The 22,015-nt window shown below is 40.9% G+C and overlaps 1 protein-coding gene across 1 annotated transcript in view; it reads left to right on the forward strand.

Moving 5' to 3' along the window:
• The window catches only part of LOC136875838 (uncharacterized), a 46,648-nt gene extending 40,310 nt beyond the window's left edge, over positions 1–6,338 (forward strand). Inside the window, exons 5-6 of the mRNA XM_067149458.2 lie at positions 901–1,153; positions 5,199–6,338. Coding sequence (XP_067005559.2) covers positions 901–1,153; positions 5,199–6,338 — 1,393 coding nt within the window. The remainder of the gene's footprint in view (positions 1–900; positions 1,154–5,198) is intronic.
• Positions 6,339–22,015: the final 15,677 nt, after the last annotated feature.

The raw sequence follows: 22,015 nt of genomic DNA on the forward strand, positions 1-22,015 counted from the left end.
TTTAGTAACACGGATTATACATCGACATCAGTCGGCAACAACTAAAACTCTACCCTGCGAGAAAAATGACGTTTTAAAGGTGGTAGCATGCGCAAAGTTGGCAGAATAATCACTGTCGATGTCCTTTCATTATTGAGATCATATAACCTCCAGAAATTAGTTTGTCACTACAGGAAGTAAATTTTGATCTCATAACTTTTTATATCGAAGTTAACCACATGAGCCAATGATATTAATTTGTTATGTACTACTTACAGCAGCAGAAGACACCATTCACAGCTAATGAACAGCACATGTTACATCTAAGTTATGCATTTTAATCGGAGCACTATCTTCATACATCTTCACGTCGCCATTGGTTGCTATAATTTTTACTGTACTTCTCTTCTACTTCTGTTTTCCACTTTAATTTTCTTGCCTCTGACAAGGCTCTTTAGGAATAATTTACCAAGGGAGAAGTTGAATAAATTTCCTAATTCTTTGCAATTATTTAAGAAAATAGTAGCAGATAGGGAATCTTGTCACCCGGGAGACTGCCGTAAATGCAAATCAGTGCTGAATTTCCTGTGATCATATACGCGAGACGCTACTGGTGTCCAGGGCAGTCTGTACTGCACGGGTATTGATACCTCTCTCCCTCTCTTCCGAGAAATGTGCGAATCTTGTAGCCTAAAATCTGCAGATTTTTCGTACCGAGTTTGCTACGCGTTCTATGAATAGTTTCTGCCCGCAGTGGATTAAGTAGGAACAGTAACCACTAGATATAAATCAGAAGTCTGTGAGATCGATGTACGACACGATTTTTTTTCAAATGAAATTATCATGTCCATAACACACAAGGAAAACCTAAAATTGTAATTATAGAGGAGTGATCTCCATGGGGTATCTTTGTTGCTTCAGGTCGTCGCTGTACTACTGGGCGCACTACGACTTCTTCAACAACACGCAGTACGGGGAGCGCGTGCCACACACGGCCTGCGATGAGGTGTTCCCGAGCTGGCGCTCCACTCAGGGCTGGTTCAGATCTCCTCTCAACACACTCGTCTACAAGAGGAACGACCCCACAGAGGACGTCCGCTGTCTCTACCGCTTTGTGACGGACAAGAGGCTGTTCGCGCGGGTCATCCTCACCATCGACACTATCAGCTTCAAGGTGAGTCTCATCTGTAGCACAGGTCGGGTTTTTGAAGAGTGGATAGAAGTCCCCTCGAAACTCCAGTGTTGTACGATATCAGCTGTAGGAGGTCAGTGGTGACACATTTGGTGTTCACACAACGAAATAATTCAAATTCAGCCATAGATAGTTTTCTTTTTAAATTTGCTGACACAGATAAGTACCATGGTGACGATGGGATGGGAAAGGGCTAGGAGTGGGAAGGAAGCGGCTGTGGCCTTAATTAAGGTATAGCCCCAGCATTTGCCTGCTGTGAAAATGGGAAACCACGGAAAACCCTCTTGAGGGCTGCCGACATTGGGGTTCGAACTCACTATCTCCCGAATGTAAGCTGTTAGCAACGTACATTAAAAAGGATTGTGAATTCACTCATAGATTCATATACCCGCATTTCTTGGCCAGAGAGAGGGCGAGTCAGTCAGATTGTCTGCCTCTTGGAAAGGCGCACCAGTCCAAGTGATGAACCTCAAGCAAGACGCGCACTGTCTAATAACACAAAAGCTTACTTCTATTGATGTGTTGTTTCACCAACGACAATATAGAATTCGTGTTGAATATAGAGTAACAGATAAAACCCAAACCCCATCGCGCAAGAGCCCCTAAGGGCCATGGCCTACCACGCGACCGCTGCTCAGCCCAAAGGTCTACAGATTCCGAGGTGTCGTGTGGTTAACACGACGAATCCTTGCAGCCCTTTCTTGGCTTTCTAGACAAGGGCCGCTATCTCACCGTCATATAGCTCCTCAGTTGTAATCACGTAGGCTGAGTGGACCTCAAACTAACCCCCAGATTTAGGTAAAAATCCCTGACCTGGCTGGGAATGGAACGCGAGGCCTCCGAGTAAGAGGCAGGCACGCTACCCCTACACCGCGGGGCCGGCAAGCAAGAGATAAGGAGGTCCAAAATAAAGCTAATTAAAGGTGATGGTTTTGTTTTAATGAGAATCCGTATTTAAGGCCAACACCTGGGTAACAGATTACGCATCTTTTTTTTTTTTTTTCTTAAGTAATTTCAACCAACTTGGAAATTTATTGAATTTCTCCCCCGGTAAATCCCTAATATTCTTCTTCGTATAAACAAATATTTGTCAGAATCCGTTGTCTTGAATTCCAACTTTATCCTCACTACTTTTAAAACCTCCGTAGAAGCTTGTTCGGCATCTCTCCGCAAACAACTCGAGCAGCTCTAAACTGATCAGGACCGGAGCTTTGAAGATGAAAGCCTCCTGAAACCTAACACGTCTGGGTTCGTGTGGGAACAACAGGTGACTTAAGAGAGGTCGGAGAGGGAAGACTGCAGGAAGAATCTAGTCATATAATAAACAATTATAAGTGATCCACCTAGTCAGTACATTTAGATGTATTTACAACTTACCGTTGCAAAAACATCAGGAAAGGAGCACAGTATGAGTTTCGGCCTTGTTACGCCATCTTCAACTGGAACTTTACATGCTATGAATAGAATGTGCATTATTGTAAAAATATAGGAATAAAATCACATGAATTAAAACCCAGTAGAGCTTAATGCTGCTGACATCGTTCACCACCTAATTTTTCACCGGAACAGATGTGGAGCCCAATTCATGTTCTAGTTGGAGACGAAATTTTAAAACCCCCAGTAGTACAGCGGCAGAAAACGTATCCTTATCACCCCTTCAGCATCTAGTGGAAGAGAGTTGCAGCAGATCGGACAGAGAACATCTCAACTAACAACACCTGTGTTGATCATCATCAACCGGTAAACTAGAAAGTTTGCAAAAAGGTAATAATCCTAGACTTCTCCCTGAAATTTCCTCGAACGGTTAATTCACACAATACATAAAATATCGAACATTACATTGCCCACAAATGTTATTAAGTACAGTTTGCCGATAGAGCATTGACATTTCATCTTTAGGCCCCCTTTATATTGCTACATCCCGGCTATCCCTGAACAAACAAGCGTGCCGGCCCCGTGGTGTAGGGGTAGCGTTTCTGCCTCTTACCTGGAGGCCCCGGGTTCGATTACCGGCAAGGTCAGGAATTTTTACCCGGACCTGACGGCTGGTTTGAGGTCCACTCAGCCTACGTGATTAGAATTGAGTAGATCTGACGGTGAGATAGCGGCCCCGGTCTAGAAAGCCAAAAATAACGGTCGAGAGAATTCGTCGTACTGACCACACGACACCTCGCCATCTGCAGGCCTTCGGGCTGAGCAGCGGTCGCTTGATAGGCCAAGGTTCTTCAAGGGCTGTAGTGCCATGAAAAAACAAGATAATAAACTGACAAACATTAAACTCAATCTACTATTGACATTAACATAACTATCCAAGATTTTTAAAACAAAATAACTTATGAGATAAATTTATACCATATCTTTATTTACAAAGTATGTTTTCTAAAAAGTTACTTTGTTTCTGTTTTTCCTTGTCTCTTTTTTCAAGTTTATATACTGTAAGTATCTGCGTGGAATATTGACGTAGAAATGTCCTAAAAATGAACTTGAGGTTTTGATGCTAGAAGATACTCCAAACCTTACTACAGGTGCTGATACCTTTGTTTTTCATGCGAACTTATTTTTGAAGTTTTCGTGGAGACGCTTATATCACACTTAAATGTCATTTGACCGGGGTTCGCTCATTTCGCTGAAGAGGGAATTTGAACATCTCATGTCTCCTTTGTTATGCCTATATTGACACTGGCGGCAAATATTTCGGCCGAAATTACCATTAATGTCTACGCTCACTTTGTACATGGACCCTACTAGAATTAGTGAGAAAATTTCTCGAAAGCATCTTTTGTCTAGAATTCAAAATGATTTATTTGCAACGCTTTGAACCTGATTACCTTCTAATCTTACATGCATGTGCACTCAAATTGTGTTCATAATTCATAGTATTCATTTTAATAGTCGTAAGTAACTTAAAGAAATTTGTTTTTTGTTAATTAGTCATTTTAATAACGCAATATCTTATATTGTTCAAATGCTGTTAAAAGTAAAACTATTACATAGATGCTAAAAGAATGTAAATCTATTCCTTTAAATTATCTTACTAATGTACGTCATATCTACTCCTTAGTCCCGTTTCTTGATACACGGTCGGAAATGAGGTGAGATGAAGTCACTTGTCCGGATGCCCTTCCTGAAGTCAACCTCAGTTGAGGAGCTTCTGAAGACGAAATTACAGATGGGTAAGGAGGTGGATGGAATCGACTCGACTGTAGCCTGTGAATAGGAACCGTCCCGGCATTTGCCTGGAAGTGAAAATAGCCGACGGTAGGGATCGAACCCACGTGTCTCCTGAATGCTGAGCTTGGCTCTACTGCCGTAGGACATTAACATGCACGGCCACTCCGTTCGGTAAATAATTTTCTAAGTAATAAGCCAAAAACTGTTGAACCTGCTTCGTTTTGAAAATGGAACATGAAAATAAAGAAATGACATAATTCTATAAACATTTACTCTATTCAGATAATGTTTTATGTTTTCATAATAAAAACCATTTAATTAACTTCTAAAATTTGTCCGGCTCCTTCGCTAAATGTTCAGCGTATTGGTTTTCGGTTCAGAGACCTTCGGGTTCGATTCCTGGTCGGGACGAAGGTTTAATTGTGTATTGATAATTCCTTTAGCTCAGGGACGAGGTGGTTGTGTTCGTCTTAAAACACTTTTCTCTTTTACACAAATTACCACAGAAACGCGCATTAGTGAATGCATCCCTGTACATTGGGTCGCGTCAGGAAGGGCCGTAAAACTGAGCCAAATCCATTAACATGAGCAGACTCCAGCAATTTTAGAACGAGGCCATGAAGAACAATTCACTTCTAAAATTTGGTGTAAATAAAACTACAATTACAGAAAATATAGATTTCAGCATGGTGTCATTAAGAAGCAATCGTATCGAACCTATAGCCTATGTATTTTCAAAGAAATCAATTAATAACTTAATGAATATGTCCACTTGTTTTATCATGTACTGTTTTGTCCTTTTTCTTTAAGCCGTCGTTCGTATTTTAACCACGAGTGCTGTTTCTGCATGTTTCAGGATCACCCCTACAACACTGTGCCCTGCAGCGACTGCTGGGAGGACCGGGTGGACAAACTACTGATATGGGAACCTCAGCCGCCAGGGGCCAATGTCACTGTCACGTCGCGTGGCGTCTGCTTGTGCAAGGACGCGACGGCTGGACCAGCGGTGAGTCGCCTGTCGAAGCCCATCACTGTCATCTCTAAAGGCGAGAAACTCAACATGCAGCTCCTTGTAGATGCTGCCCACGCTGCTTCAAGCTACTTCAAGCATCCCACACCTCTGTTCGAGGCCCGCTACGAGTTCGTTCACGGGCCCCTGTGTGGTCCACCTCTCATCCACCCCACAACGGACGGCGAGCTACACTTCCCTTATTATGAAGCTCTGGGCTACGTGGAGCCTCCAAAATCCATCCGCTGCATCTGGGAGTTGCGTGTGAATCGGGACAGAGATTTATGGCTTCATTTTGACAAAATTAAATTTCCCTCAAGATCATGTGAAGACGGTGTTTTGGAACTGTATCTTCCCGGAAAGATAGAACCTTACCTATCAGTTTGCGGAGAGAATGTAAGTGCTCTCAAAGAAATGCCTATACTTTCCGCTGCCGAGCTTTCGGCTGCCGTAGCAAGTTCTGGGGAGCCAACGTCAGAGTTTCCTGCGGTCAAAATTCAGTTCACTAGTGGAGTATCGCCAGCGAGAGCTGCTTTTAAAATCGCCTGGACGGAGTTGTTTCACTTGCCAAGAAATCCTGATGGGACTCTCATGACTTCACGTCTAACAGAAGGAGGAACTACTGATGGGTCAGGAGCATCCAGTGATGGAATTGAAGGATGTGAATTTCTTTGCCCTGGAGACTCAGGACTGTGCATCCCTGCGCGGCTTGTGTGTAACGGTGTCATTAACTGTCCCAATGTAAGCACAGTGTTGGGAAGTGCCACTCGTACAGACGCTCCTGACTCCGTGCCTGGCGCTCTGCTGGGGGCCAGTGACGAATCTCAGGAACTGTGCGAGCGAACGGAGACTGACGCTGTGAATTGGCTGGCGATAGGACTAGGTGCAGCGGGTGGTGCTGTCCTCGCCGTGTCCTGTTTAGTTGTGTTGTGTCGCGCGTGTTGTCACAAGCGGGCAGGGGATGATGACATCGATGTACCTTACTGATGTCACGCCGACCAGAAGACTTGCCCCACTGAGGTGGCAGTCAACTGGTGAACCTCATGACACACCCTTGTAAAACGTGCTTTCTAACAAAATAGAAGTGAATATATTGTAAAAAATTTGTGTGGGTTCAATAAACAGGCAGATGATAAATTTTGAAACAAATGGACACAAATTTTGAATCAAGTGTTTTTATATCATGTTGGTTAAGCAAGTTTAAATGTATCGTTTGGCGTTGTATATTGAACAATTGAAACACAGCGAAATAATTTTTGAAATCAAATAATCAGAAATTACCTAGTTTTTGTGAATGTTCAATCAAATGTGGAAGATGAACGATCCTGCTTGACTACCGCTGGAACAATATTCGATGTGTACCATTGAATTTCATGTGGATTGCTAAAGTGCAGGAAGCATCTGAAATGTGTGAAGTGAGGGCCATATTTCTCATAAATATCACGTAGCCCACGATTGTTACGTAGCCTGTTATTGGAAGGTACATTATTATTATTATTATTATTATTATTATTATTATTATTATTATTATTATTATTATTATTATTATTATTATTATTATTATTATTAATGTTTTTATAGATATCAATTCCTGATTTGTTAATTATCCTTTATCAAATCCCCATTTCAAAGGTTGATTCCAAAACCCCGACAGTTCCAAAGAATAACTTTTATAGCGCCTGCAGGTACTCCTCATCTGTCGGACTCCTTGGCTGAATGGTCAGCATTGAGCCTTCGTTCCAGAGGGCCCCGGGTTCAATTCCCGGCCGGGTTGGGATTATAATTGTGTCTGATTAATTCTTCTGGCTTGAGCACTGGGTGTTTGTGTTTGTCCAAACACTTTCCTCCTCATATTCAGACAACACACTGCACTACCAACCACCACAAGAATAGTACTTACATCCCTCCACATAGGGTTGGCGTCAGCTAGGGCAACCAGGTCGTAAAACATGGCCAAGTCCACGTGTGCGACACATTTCGCACCCGCGACCCCACAGATGTGGAAAAATCGTTAGAAGAAGAAGAAGAAGATACCCCTTAACTATCACCACACAGTGGTCGTTCTCGCTACTTCAAGTAACAGACAGGTATAGCAGTCAAAGTTGGATCGTTCAGTAAAAACAAGACAAATTGTGTGCTGTTGCATTAACAACAAGAAACCAAGGAAGCATTCTTCCCCTTCTCACCTGAAGATGATTTCTTCGACATGGCGAATGCCGTTGAACATTTCTTTCATAAAAACCTCACCTCTCCTCAGACTGTAAAAAATATGGATGATGATGCACAGTAAAGAGAAACACACGGACCGATCGTGTCAAACGCGGCTAGTTCTACCATTGGGAGGAGAAAGGGGCATGTCCTCACTGTCCGCTGTCCTGAGAATGGTTTTTCATTCACTTACACTAAGGCAAATACCGGGACAGCGGACAGATCCTTTTATAGGCCAAAACCGCTACACTCTCCCCGTCTCCACACCACAAATCACCTCTACAAATTTTCTTGGTCTGAGAGAGCACGTTACCCTCTAAGAGGCCCGCCGTACCCCTTCAGGGTACAGAATGAAAGCTTGCTTTTAATAAATAAACCACTTTTCCCTTTGTGAAAATTAAATGGCCATCCATCAGCGGCTGCTAATTTCAGATGGCAACCAACCATAAAACATAGCCTGCACGGTTGCTAGTTAACATTGTCTGACCATCCATACCTTACATCACAGCCTGCACGGTTGCTAGTTAACATTGTCTGACCATCCATACCTTACATCACAGCCTGCACGGTTGCTAGTTAACATTGTCTGACCATCCATAGTTTATATCACAGCCTGCACGGTTGCTAGGTAACATTGTCTTACCATCCATCCATACCTTACATCACAGCCTGCACGGTTGCTAGGTAACATTGTCTTACCATCCATCCATACCTTACATCACAGCCTGCACGGTTGCTAGTTAACATTGTCTGACCATCCATACCTTACATCACAGCCTGCACGGTTGCTAGGTAACATTGTCTGACCATCCACATATTACATCACAGCCTGCACGGTTGCTAGGTAATATTGTCTGACCATCCATAGTTTATATCACAGCCTGCACGGTTGCTAGTTAACATTGTCTTACCATCCATAGTTTATATCACAGCCTGCACGGTTGCTAGTTAACATTGTCTGGCCATCCATCCACACATTACATTACAGGCTGCACGGTTGCTAGGTAACATTGTCTGGCCATCCATCCACATATTACATCACAGCCTGCATGGTTGCTAGGTAACATTGTCTGACCATCCATCCATACCTTACATCACAGCCTGCATGGTTGCTAGGTAACATTGTCTGACCATCCACATATTACATCACAGCCTGCATGGTTGCTAGTTAACATTGTCTGACCATCCATCAACACATTACATCACAGGCTGTACGGTTGCTAGGTAACATTGTCTGGCCATCCATACCTTACATCACAGCCTGCACGGTTGCTAGGTAACATTGTCTGACCATCCATCAACACATTACATCACAGGCTGTACGGTTGCTAGGTAACATTGTCTGGCCATCCATCCACACATTACAGCACAGGCTGTACGGTTGCTAGGTAACATTGTCTGGCCATCCATACCTTACATCACAGCCTGCACGGTTGCTAGGTAACATTGTCTGACCATCCATCAACACATTACATCACAGGCTGTACGGTTGCTAGGTAACATTGTCTGGCCATCCATCCACACATTACAGCACAGGCTGTACGGTTGCTAGGTAACATTGTCTGGCCATCCATCCACACATTACAGCACAGCCTGCACGGTTGCTAGGTAACATTGTCTGACCATCCATCAACACATTACATCACAGGCTGTACGGTTGCTAGGTAACATTGTCTGGCCATCCATCCACACATTACAGCACAGGCTGTACGGTTGCTAGGTAACATTGTCTGGCCATCCATCCACACATTACATTACAGGCTGCACGATTGCTAGGTAACATTGTCTGGCCATCCATCCATACCTTACATCACAGCCTGCATGGTTGCTAGGTAACATTGTCTGACCATCCACATATTACATCACAGCCTGCACGGTTGCTAGTTAACATTGTCTGGCCATCCATCCATACCTTACATCACAGCCTGCATGGTTGCTAGGTAACATTGTCTGACCATCCACATATTACATCACAGCCTGCACGGTTGCTAGTTAACATTGTCTGGCCATCCATCCATACCTTACATCACAGCCTGCATGGTTGCTAGGTAACATTGTCTGACCATCCACATATTACATCACAGCCTGCACGGTTGCTAGTTAACATTGTCTGACCATCCATCCATACCTTACATCATAGCCTGCACGGTTGCTAGTTAACATTGTCTTACCATCCATAGTTTATATCACAGCCTGCACGGTTGCTAGTTAACATTGTCTGACCATCCATCCACACATTACATCACAGCCTGCACGGTTGCTAGTTAACATTGTCTGACCATCCATCCATACCTTACATCACAGCCTGCACGGTTGCTAGGTAACATTGTCTGGCCATCCATCCATACCTTACAGCACAGCCTGCACGGTTGCTAGGTAACATTGTCTGGCCATCCATCCATACCTTACATCACAGCCTGCACGGTTGCTAGTTAACATTGTCTGGCCATCCATACCTTACATCACAGCCTGCACGGTTGCTAGGTAACATTGTCTGGCCATCCATCCATACCTTACATCACAGCCTGCACGGTTGCTAGTTAACATTGTCTGGCCATCCATCCATACCTTACATCACAGCCTGCATGGTTGCTAGGTAACATTGTCTGACCATCCACATATTACATCACAGCCTGCACGGTTGCTAGTTAACATTGTCTTACCATCCATAGTTTATATCACAGCCTGCACGGTTGCTAGTTAACATTGTCTGGCCATCCATCCACACATTACATTACAGGCTGCACGGTTGCTAGGTAACATTGTCTGGCCATCCATCCACATATTACATCACAGCCTGCACGGTTGCTAGTTAACATTGTCTGACCATCCATACCTTACATCACAGCCTGCACGGTTGCTAGTTAACATTGTCTGACCATCCATAGTTTATATCACAGCCTGCATGGTTGCTAGTTAACATTGTCTTACCATCCATAGTTTATATCACAGCCTGCACGGTTGCTAGTTAACATTGTCTGGCCATCCATCCACACATTACATTACAGGCTGCACGGTTGCTAGGTAACATTGTCTGGCCATCCATCCACATATTACATCACAGCCTGCATGGTTGCTAGGTAACATTGTCTGACCATCCATCCATACCTTACATCACAGCCTGCATGGTTGCTAGTTAACATTGTCTTACCATCCATAGTTTATATCACAGCCTGCACGGTTGCTAGTTAACATTGTCTGGTCATCCATCCACACATTACATTACAGGCTGCACGGTTGCTAGGTAACATTGTCTGGCCATCCATCCACATATTACATCACAGCCTGCATGGTTGCTAGGTAACATTGTCTGACCATCCATCCATACCTTACATCACAGCCTGCATGGTTGCTAGGTAACATTGTCTGACCATCCACATATTACATCACAGCCTGCATGGTTGCTAGTTAACATTGTCTGACCATCCATCAACACATTACATCACAGGCTGTACGGTTGCTAGTTAACATTGTCTGACCATCCATAGTTTATATCACAGCCTGCACGGTTGCTAGTTAACATTGTCTGGCCATCCATCCATACCTTACATTACAGGCTGCACGGTTGCTAGGTAACATTGTCTGACCATCCATCCATACCTTACATCACAGCCTGCATGGTTGCTAGGTAACATTGTCTGACCATCCACATATTACATCACAGCCTGCATGGTTGCTAGTTAACATTGTCTGACCATCCATCCACACATTACATTACAGGCTGCACGGTTGCTAGTTAACATTGTCTGGCCATCCATCCATACCTTACATCACAGCCTGCATGGTTGCTAGGTAACATTGTCTGACCATCCACATATTACATCACAGCCTGCATGGTTGCTAGTTAACATTGTCTGACCATCCATCAACACATTACATCACAGGCTGTACGGTTGCTAGGTAACATTGTCTGGCCATCCATACCTTACATCACAGCCTGCACGGTTGCTAGGTAACATTGTCTGGCCATCCATCCATACCTTACATTACAGGCTGCACGGTTGCTAGGTAACATTGTCTGACCATCCATCCACATATTACATCACAGCCTGCACGGTTGCTAGTTAACATTGTCTGGCCATCCATCCACACATTACAGCACAGGCTGCACGGTTGCTAGGTAACATTGTCTGGCCATCCATCCACACATTACAGCACAGGCTGCACGGTTGCTAGGTAACATTGTCTGGCCATCCATCCATACCTTACATCACAGCCTGCACGGTTGCTAGTTAACATTGTCTGGCCATCCATCAACACATTACATCACAGGCTGCACGGTTGCTAGTTAACATTGTCTGACCATCCATCAACACATTACATCACAGGCTGCACGGTTGCTAGGTAACATTGTCTGGCCATCCATCAACACATTACATCACAGCCTGCACGGTTCCTAGTTAACATTGTCTGACCATCCATCAACACATTACATCACAGGCTGCACGGTTGCTAGGTAACATTGTCTGGCCATCCATCCATACCTTACATCACAGCCTGCATGGTTGCTAGGTAACATTGTCTGACCATCCACATATTACATCACAGCCTGCATGGTTGCTAGTTAACATTGTCTGACCATCCATCAACACATTACATCACAGGCTGTACGGTTGCTAGGTAACATTGTCTGGCCATCCATACCTTACATCACAGCCTGCACGGTTGCTAGGTAACATTGTCTGACCATCCATCCACATATTACATCACAGCCTGCACGGTTGCTAGGTAACATTGTCTGGCCATCCATCCACACATTACAGCACAGGCTGCACGGTTGCTAGGTAACATTGTCTGGCCATCCATCCACACATTACATCACAGCCTGCACGGTTCCTAGTTAACATTGTCTGACCATCCATCAACACATTACATCACAGGCTGCACGGTTGCTAGGTAACATTGTCTGGCCATCCATCCATACCTTACATCACAGCCTGCATGGTTGCTAGGTAACATTGTCTGACCATCCACATATTACATCACAGCCTGCATGGTTGCTAGTTAACATTGTCTGACCATCCATCAACACATTACATCACAGGCTGTACGGTTGCTAGGTAACATTGTCTGGCCATCCATACCTTACATCACAGCCTGCACGGTTGCTAGGTAACATTGTCTGACCATCCATCAACACATTACATCACAGGCTGTACGGTTGCTAGGTAACATTGTCTGGCCATCCATACCTTACATCACAGCCTGCACGGTTGCTAGTTAACATTGTCTGACCATCCATCAACACATTACATCACAGCCTGCACGGTTCCTAGTTAACATTGTCTGACCATCCATACCTTACATCACAGCCTGCACGGTTGCTAGGTAACATTGTCTGACCATCCATCAACACATTACATCACAGCCTGCACGGTTCCTAGTTAACATTGTCTGACCATCCATACCTTACATCACAGCCTGCACGGTTCCTAGTTAACATTGTCTGGCCATCCATCAACACATTACATCACAGCCTGCAGGATTGCTGTTTTTACACTTCCGTCATGCATTTTGTCACGTCACGTTACACAAACTTCCGATGCCCTCCAGCCAAAATGCATATTTATTTCAAAAAATCAACACGTCATACTATACATACGTGACAAGGACGTTTTGTGAGAAACAAGACCTACCGAGGAGACATTAGCGGTCAAAACTCTATGAGAAGCCTCCTGGACTGCATCCTGTCAGAAAAAAAGACTTGACAAACCTTATAGAGTATCTTAAATCCGACATATCACCTACTATGAGTTGCTAGTCAGGAGACTGACAACCACTTCTCAGGATCCACCGGAAGAGGAGAATGATGACAATTCTGATTCTTATGATGACCGTGATTAGGACATTACACTTTCAGACTGTTACCTTTACTTCAGGTATTTTCATAATAAAACCTTTGAGGAATAGGTAATTTCTTTAATCCTACAAAAAAGTGTTGTATTTACTTCGTACCGCTTCAAAACAGGTTTCTGTTCTACATATCAATAATTTCATAAGAAGGAAAGCATAATTTTCAGTGCCGACTTTGTTAAAGACTTTTCACTCTGTGGATAACACATGTAACAATATAACAAACCTGTAAGAAATACAGGATATTAAACAAAAAAGAAGATGTTTCGTTCTACAAAAACATCCTCAGGTCATATCAAATCACCTTAAATCATGCACGTATTTGTACAATATTGTTTATGTTGCTACAATCATCATTTGTTCGTAACATCACCAATGCATAACACATGATTTAAGGTGATTTGATACAATCTGAGGATGTTCTTGTAGAACCTAACAGTGCCATAGTGTGTATAGTGCTTTCGACAGGCTGAAAAGTTTTAATGTTACACTTCATATGGACAGACACACGTGAGTCATGTTAGACACACAACAAGCTGCGCTGTTTTGGACTTGTATTGTTGGAATCAACCCTTCGTTTCCATTTGTAGTCTCTCATCCTCTCTTTTTCCCACATGACGTTGGTATTCTTATTCATTTTGAAATCGCTCGTGTGCAATTGTCTAGCGCTGTCCGTTATTGGGCCAGTGCATTTCCCATTCCCTGAACAGACATGGATCTTTTTGTAATGTTGCTTTAATTCCTGCAAAATTCAGTATTTAAGCTTTTTCCACTGTGTATTCACTAATGGATGTTTGTGACCAAGTTATCCCGAGTCGATCTTTTGATGGTGAAAAAGGAGGTCCATTCTTAGCTATGACATTCTCTCTCGTTCTTTGCCTCTTTTTGCCCTAACTTTTCCTTCAATGATCACCAACTGTAATTACTCATTCTATGGCTCTCATGTGCAGTTTTTCTTCCTTATATTGCACCTAATAGGTTTCAGATAATGTTCATCTATCTCAGGATTTCCTCGTCCGTTATTTATGTTCATTTGTGAACGCCCATCACATACCTCACCGCCAGTGAATATTTGATTCCGAACTGCTCAGGTAGTTTTCTTAAAAGGGAATCAATGAATGTAAAGTACGAAGTCTTAACGCTCCCAGTGCACTTTTAAGAGTTTCCTTTATTTAGGAATTATTATTATTATTATTATTATATTATTATTATTATTATTATTATTATTATTATTATTATTATTATTATTATTATTATTATTATTATTATTATAAATTGTTATGCCCATCTGTGGGACACGCTCACACAATCTGCCTGCCCTTGTATCCTCGAGACTTGTTTCTCCTTCTTTGCACTCCCACCGAAAGTGCTCAAGTATTTGACTTCTCTTATCTCGTTCTTCTACTGAGATGTTTCGTGACTTGGCAAGTTGTTTCCCACGTTCATCCCTCATTCCTTCAATTTGCTTCCGAAAGAACGATGCTTTCTACATCCCTCTCCCTCTTCGCCACCCACTTTTTCTACGTTTTCTACCCAAAGCGGTTGTATTTTTCGTTGTCCTTGCAGGGTCAGTGTCTTGTGAGCCAGCCTCCCCAGATTAATCTTCTTTATGCCTATTATTATTATTATTATTATTATTATTATTATTATTATTATTATTATTATTATTATTATTATTATTATTATTATTATTATTATTATTATTATATCGTATAGGACCACGACATTCAGCTATTGCGTTAAGGGTGGGTTTTGATGTTTGTCCAGTAATTGCGCATCCACTGGCAGTGTAGTTCCTTCCTCTCGTCAGTCCAGAGGCTCGTCTCCCTTCTTTGCTGTTGATTCTCGAACCTCTTTCGTCTAATCATCCTCCTGAGAGATGTCCGGTCTTTTAAGTTTATTTCTGTTCCTCCCAGTTTCTGCAGATCTTTGCTTTTATTATTATTATTATTATTATTATTATTATTATTATTATTATTATTATTATTATTATTATTATTATTATTATTCAGGAAAACATTTCTAGTTCTAAACATTACATCTTTACAGCTGATGTGAGTGGCTGTATCACGTTACAAATTCCTTCTGTTGATTGTACCTTCCGCTTACAGGAGCTCGACATTGCTTTTGGGATGTGGTGTGTGGTGTGTTGTGATGTCAGTGATGGCCTTGTGAACAACGGAGAAAATCTCATTGGATTTCATTTGCAAGTTATTGACAGCGTAGTTCGGAAATATAGAAAGGTTTTTCTTGTTTTTTCTGAATAGAATTTTCACGTACACCGATGCTTTAAGAACACTCCCTTCAAGAGAGAAAGTAGTTTTTAAAAATGTTGGACATACTGAAAGTGTTCTCTTTGTTGTAAACCATTTTTCATATTGTTTTATTAATAACTACAGAGAATATGATGAAGATGATGATAATAATTAATCAGTAGATTGTAAGCAACCAAAATATTATGAAGTAGCATCAAATAACTATCCAGTTTTTTTACAGCTCTACTGCACAAATTGTTTTCAGCAGAAGATGGGCAGCAGTTACTGTTGTGTGTGTGTTCGTACGGCGTGTGCCCATCTGCATTTCGTTGTATCGGCAATTTGCTATGGAAATTTTCTCAAATTATTGTTGGGAGATCCTACAACAATACTAAAAATTCCACATCCAGTATCTCATTGCATTCGAAGATGAGTCATGATTCCCGCAGAATACATTTAATAAACGATACGTATTCTAAAAGATGTATTTTCCCTTCAATATTCTTATTTCTCAACAGTTTTCGCTAGAGTATACACTCATTTTTTTATCATTCTTATTTAGTTTTACTGATGGACTGATTGAAAGGTTTAAACATCTTACTAACAAAAGTATGCAAAACCGTAACAAATATCTCGTTTTATTTAACCATTAGTCTCTTCGACGAGAAAAATTTATATCCAAAATAATTGTAGGTTTATACTATATAAAAAGCATGAATTATATTAAGCCAGTCGCAGTTACAAATTAAGCCAGTTGTTGCTTAACTATACTTACGTTTCATAGTTCACGTCAGAAAAATCCAAAGATACCATACGACCGATCAATCTCTCTGAATATCTTTTCCCCGAAAGTTCTCTCCAGTTATAATTTGATCATCTGTATTACTGTAGAAGATAATTCTCTCATCAAAATAATAGATTAATGTAAAATTCATTTAGTCAACGCCTTTATCACTTCTCATAATGTCTAGAGCGCCTTCGCGTTAACAACATATTGCACAAATAACTAATGTTGAGGCATACCGTGCAAGACATGGCATAACATTCTTGTTGTATACGAATAATATAAAAATACTTTATCCCAAGGAGAAGGAAACCTGTAATCATTAACAAAGAAATTCATTTTGCTTAAAATTTCAAATTCTTAAAGATCTGTTTGTATATTATTTCCATGCCTATTTAATTTAATCTATGAATTCAACTTCAGGTCAATGTCAATAGTACCAAATAGTCCATAATTAAAGTATATGAACACTTCAATTGATTTTTGTATAGCAAGTTTCGCCCTCCTCTCTTTATCAGCAGAAATAGAACAATCCACAAATATGTTTGATATGACTGAAGTTGAAATTCCTCACTTATTGTATACTAGCAAATGTACTCATGCTTCGGATTTCTCCGTGAACCATTGTAAAGCAGTGAGTACGACTGCGTGGCTCTTAGAGCTGTCCTGGAAACAAACAGCGAGGACGAAATACGTTGTTTCCGATGTAAGGTAGGCATTGAGGAAGTTTTGAAAGTAATGGCAGGCCACGTTTCCTACTGCCAATCACAATCGTGTCCGGGAGTTTCTACTATAACAGCAGGCTCATTTGGCAACAACCATTCACAATAGACATGGAGAATTTTCATTATAAGGCAGGCCACTTTTCCTGATGCAAGTTACAATTTATTTCGAAAGATTTGATTATAATGGAGAAATGCAGCGCTATCTAACTTATCAACAGTAAAACGGCGATTGTGCTCTTTTGTAATACGTCTTACCGTTTAGCCACCAATTATCGCGAAACGAAGGTCTGCACCGTTATTAAAATGCATCCATATTTCGATATTTTCCGGGGCCAAAAGTTATACATTTGAATAACTTGGAACTTTTCCTCCAAGAAAAGATTGTCCAGGTATCGGGATTAGCATTCGCTACATGCGAAGAAATTAAGGAAGAAATTGATACAGTTAAGAAAGATGGAATTAATAGAAAATAGGATTATAACTGAGGACAGCCGGACAAGACAAATGTGTAAATACCAAGTGAATGTATTGGAAAATCAAATGTCCCTCAATAAATTACGAAGGTATGAAGTTACGGATATAAGAAAGCCGTAACTGAGGACAAATTTAGGCGCAGAGATTCTTAGGTAAACGGATAGGAAGATGACTTATGGTGTTATTTTTTAAGCTATTCCAGGATGGTTTTAACCTCCAACGATGTTCCGCCAATATAGCGCAGAATTGCCGATTGAAGTCTCTCTTGCTTTCTACCCAAGGAACAATTCACAGGAATTATGACGAAAATGCTAATACGTTACATCCCTGCTGGCAAACAGTCAGAGACTTTGCCATGGAAACCTGTACGTTGGTTGACGGTCTATCGGTCACTCAATGCAGAGCATGAGACCCGCATAAAATAGTAATTTTCTCCGTCATTTGAAGAGTAAACTAAATTATGAACATAACAAACATTGTTTATAATTAAACAAAAAGCAAAGTCATCTCCGTACAGGCCATGAAGGCCGTTAGAGGGGTGGAAGGTAAAGGCTTTCACTATCCTTAACCTCGGTATTCGATGGGGTTGAGTGGTTAGTTCTACCCCCGGCCGCCTTTGCCCCCAGGAATTAACATGGTACTCATTTCTGGTGTAGGCTAAGTGAACCTCAGGGCCATGTGCACCTCCGGAAGTGGAATACGACTTCCTGACGGGGATTCGAACCCACGTCCTTCCGGGCGAACCGAGCATGCATTTACCGCCTCGTTTCATATACAGTCCATGGATTTTACAGAAAATCAATATTAAAAGAGAAAATGGAGGAAAAGTGTGCTGGTTTCCCTATAAATCCCCGTCTATTGAAAGATTTTAAAATCATATGCATATCAAAACCTTCCCCGTGATGAGTATACTCTAAATATGATGTTTGGTCGAGATTTATTCAACCGTTTTGCAGTGATGGTGGAACAAACAGACAAACAGACACGAAATCTAAAACTAAAAAACGACACTAAAACGGATAAATATCTGAAAAATTGGAAAAACAAACGAAATTACAGACAGCGGACCCCGTACAACTTTTATTTATATAGATAAAGTAAGTTTACAATCACATCCTAAACCTCTGCAAAAAATTCCAGGCTCACGTTTAAATTACATTTAGATTCAAGATCAGATAGTTGATAGCCTTAGTAGATGGTGGAAAAAATATGGAGGCAATTCAAATAGAAAGAAATTACACACTACTTTACAACTTACTGTTACGTAACTGATATTTTCATTACCGAATAGCAGACGATCTAATGTGGTGGCTGTTTGCCAATGTCGATGTTCTGGTCAGTTTGCAAGTCTGAGCAGTTAATTTTGTATGTGACACTTAGTGAACCACCGAAGATGGCACAGATTGCCAAGATATTTGACCACAATTGAAAAATTAATTACCTCGAATGCTTCTATGGCCACCCAGCCAGAAAAGAAAAAAGGGGAAATTTTAACACCTAATTTTTGGATATGAAACTGTAACATTCCTCGTGGAATGTCAAGTTTTATGAAATATGACTGTCTTCAATTTTATTTAGACAACAATGCTTTCTTAATAAAACGAAATTCGAGATTTCGACGTTACCCATTTTTCATGGTAAAAGTAGGATTTTTGTTGGTGTGGGGCGTGCTCGTTTCTTCCCGAGTGACGTGTGTTAGATTCCTCGATAGAAACTCCAGAAATTTAGAAACTATACTTCCACTTAGGCTATGCAGGAGCACTTGCTCCTAAACCATAAATAATTAAAATGTTAATTCCTAGGGCCAAAGCGCTAAGCACCTCATCCCCTTAATGGGGAGATTACGGATAGTGGTAGCTTCATCTTCCATACATCCACCAGTAACCGCACTTTGCCTTCAGAGGATGTACGGTAAGGTCTTTGCATTTCCTTTGCTGAAAGGATTGTAGTTTGGAGCAAAGTTGCGATCTCCTTCACAAATAGTCATTCAGATATCACATTTCATGGATTTTAAAACTGATTCTGGAAGATAGTGGGATCAAACCCCACTGTCGGCAGCTCTGTAGATGGTTTTCTGTGGTTTTACCATTTTCACACCAGGCAGATTAATTAAGGCCCCGGCCTCTTCTTTGTCACTCCTAGACTTTTCCTGTCCCATCGTCGCCATAAGACCTATCTGGGTCGGTGCGATGTAAAAACAAATTGTGAAAACAAAAATCTGATTATCATGACTTAGATATTCCTCTTGGATGGAGGAGCAACTACATCCTACATCGTTCTTCTCAGCGCAGTAGGGAAGCAAGGCAGCCAACTGAAATAAATATACAAAGACCTTAGTTATCTTTGCGTTTACATCAGCCTGGCTTGTGTTCAACCGAACTTGAGTTCTCTCCTCCCTTCTTGTATTTCCGTTACGACACATTGGCGTTGTAACCTCATACAAACACTAACAGCGGATCCTGCCCTTTTAGAAGAGTTTGTTTATGTTTACAAACGAGCTTCACAATCTTCTCACGTTGTAGCGCCAGCATCATCATGTCAGCGTCGCCAATTGGTTCGTTTCGCAGAATTAATTTTACTGAATAGAACTTGCCCTATTTTAAGAAACATTTTATCAAAGGTTTTATAAAACTTGAATTTGACCGTGAGGAACAGAAATTTTATAAAGTTATTGTACAATAAATTTGAAGGAAAATTTTACCGTGACCAACAGGCATTATAATATCGTTAAATTACAAGAGGAATGACTTCCTAGCAATGAAATGGAATCTCGCAACGCTAACAAAGAAATAGTGTCCAGATTTCGAACGTGTAAATCTGTCTCAGCTACACATCAAACAGACATTTCTTGCGCATTTCTTGGTGCATGCCTTCAATAATATAGAAGAAGTGTTCGGTACATCGAGGTCGATAGGGCTCATACTGGGTACAAGGGGCACCATTCCTAAATTACTGGTCGTCTATTTACGACGCTTTGTGTGCCGAATGAGACCATTGTAATACTCGATATGGATCTTAAGGCATCACGTCTACGCTCCACTTACTTAATTAAATCAATTATTATCTGCTTCTTCTTTGTCACTACATTACCATTAGAATTATTATTTATCTTTTATTCTGTACTGTAGTTAGATTAGGTACTAAATTCATATTGTGTGATATTGTTTATGGCAACCTCAATCACTTGAGCGATAATAATAATAATAATAATAATAATAATAATAATAATAATAATAATAATAATAATAATAATAATAATAGTAATAATAATAATAATAATGACAAAATGATCTTAAGACACCCAGGACTTGTTCAGTTAGTTTTTGAAGGAAGTGTAGGTGGTAAGAACGGTAGGGGTAGCCCAAGGTATGAATATGATAAGCAGATTAGAGCAGATGTAGGATGCAATAGCTACGTAGAAATGAAAAGGTTAGCACAGGATAGGGTGGAATAGACGGCTGCATCAAACCAGTCTACGGACTGATGACTCAAACAACAACAATGAAAGAATGAAATGGCGTATGGCTTTTAGTGCCGGGATGTGTCCGAGAACTTCTGCTCGCCAGGTGCAGGTCTTTTGATTTGACACCAGCAGGTGACCTGCACATTGTGGCGAGGATGCGATGATGATAAAGATGAAATTAACCAATGATGGTAATAATAATAATAATTATTATTATAATAATTTGATAAGCACCGAATACTTCCGAACAATTTTCTTGTACCTCAATATCCTGATTTCAGTTCATATTATCAAGTAACTTCCGCTGAATTGAGATAACGTGGAAAACTGGCGAAATACGTCGATAAATATGGTATCGCTACTAAGACGTTATAATAACATCCGAACATTATTTAGAAAGTTGAAAGGAGAATGTAATGTATGTGCGTTTACCAACCATGTCTTATATAAACATCTCTGTAATACTCTGTAGCACTCGTCATACACCCTACCCTTAAGTACCACACATCTCCATCAATTAAGTACAGTTTTTGTTCTCAACACATTCCCACTATTGTCTGCTGTACAGACAGATTTCCTCTCAGAAATGATCAGCGGATGCACATGTAATTCTGGAGTGGTTTTTCAACTACATTTTGTCATATAATAATATCATTGTTGCAAGATCTCAAAAATCTAACTAATTATTGTATATAATAGCTAAATGGGTAGACATTACAACATAAGGTACGACTGTGATGTCAAATTGTTGTTTCCACTTGCCGATCAGTAACAGGTATTGACTGTGGACTTTAAAATAAAACATAGCTTATATATTTTTAATAATAAATAAGATGCTATGTCTCTTTGTAACTAAATAAAAAAGTCATAATTTGTTTTTATTAAAGCATTTCCCTTTTTGC

Source organism: Anabrus simplex, chromosome 6 (assembly GCF_040414725.1).
Source record: "Anabrus simplex isolate iqAnaSimp1 chromosome 6, ASM4041472v1, whole genome shotgun sequence".
NCBI lineage: Eukaryota > Metazoa > Arthropoda > Insecta > Orthoptera > Tettigoniidae > Anabrus > Anabrus simplex.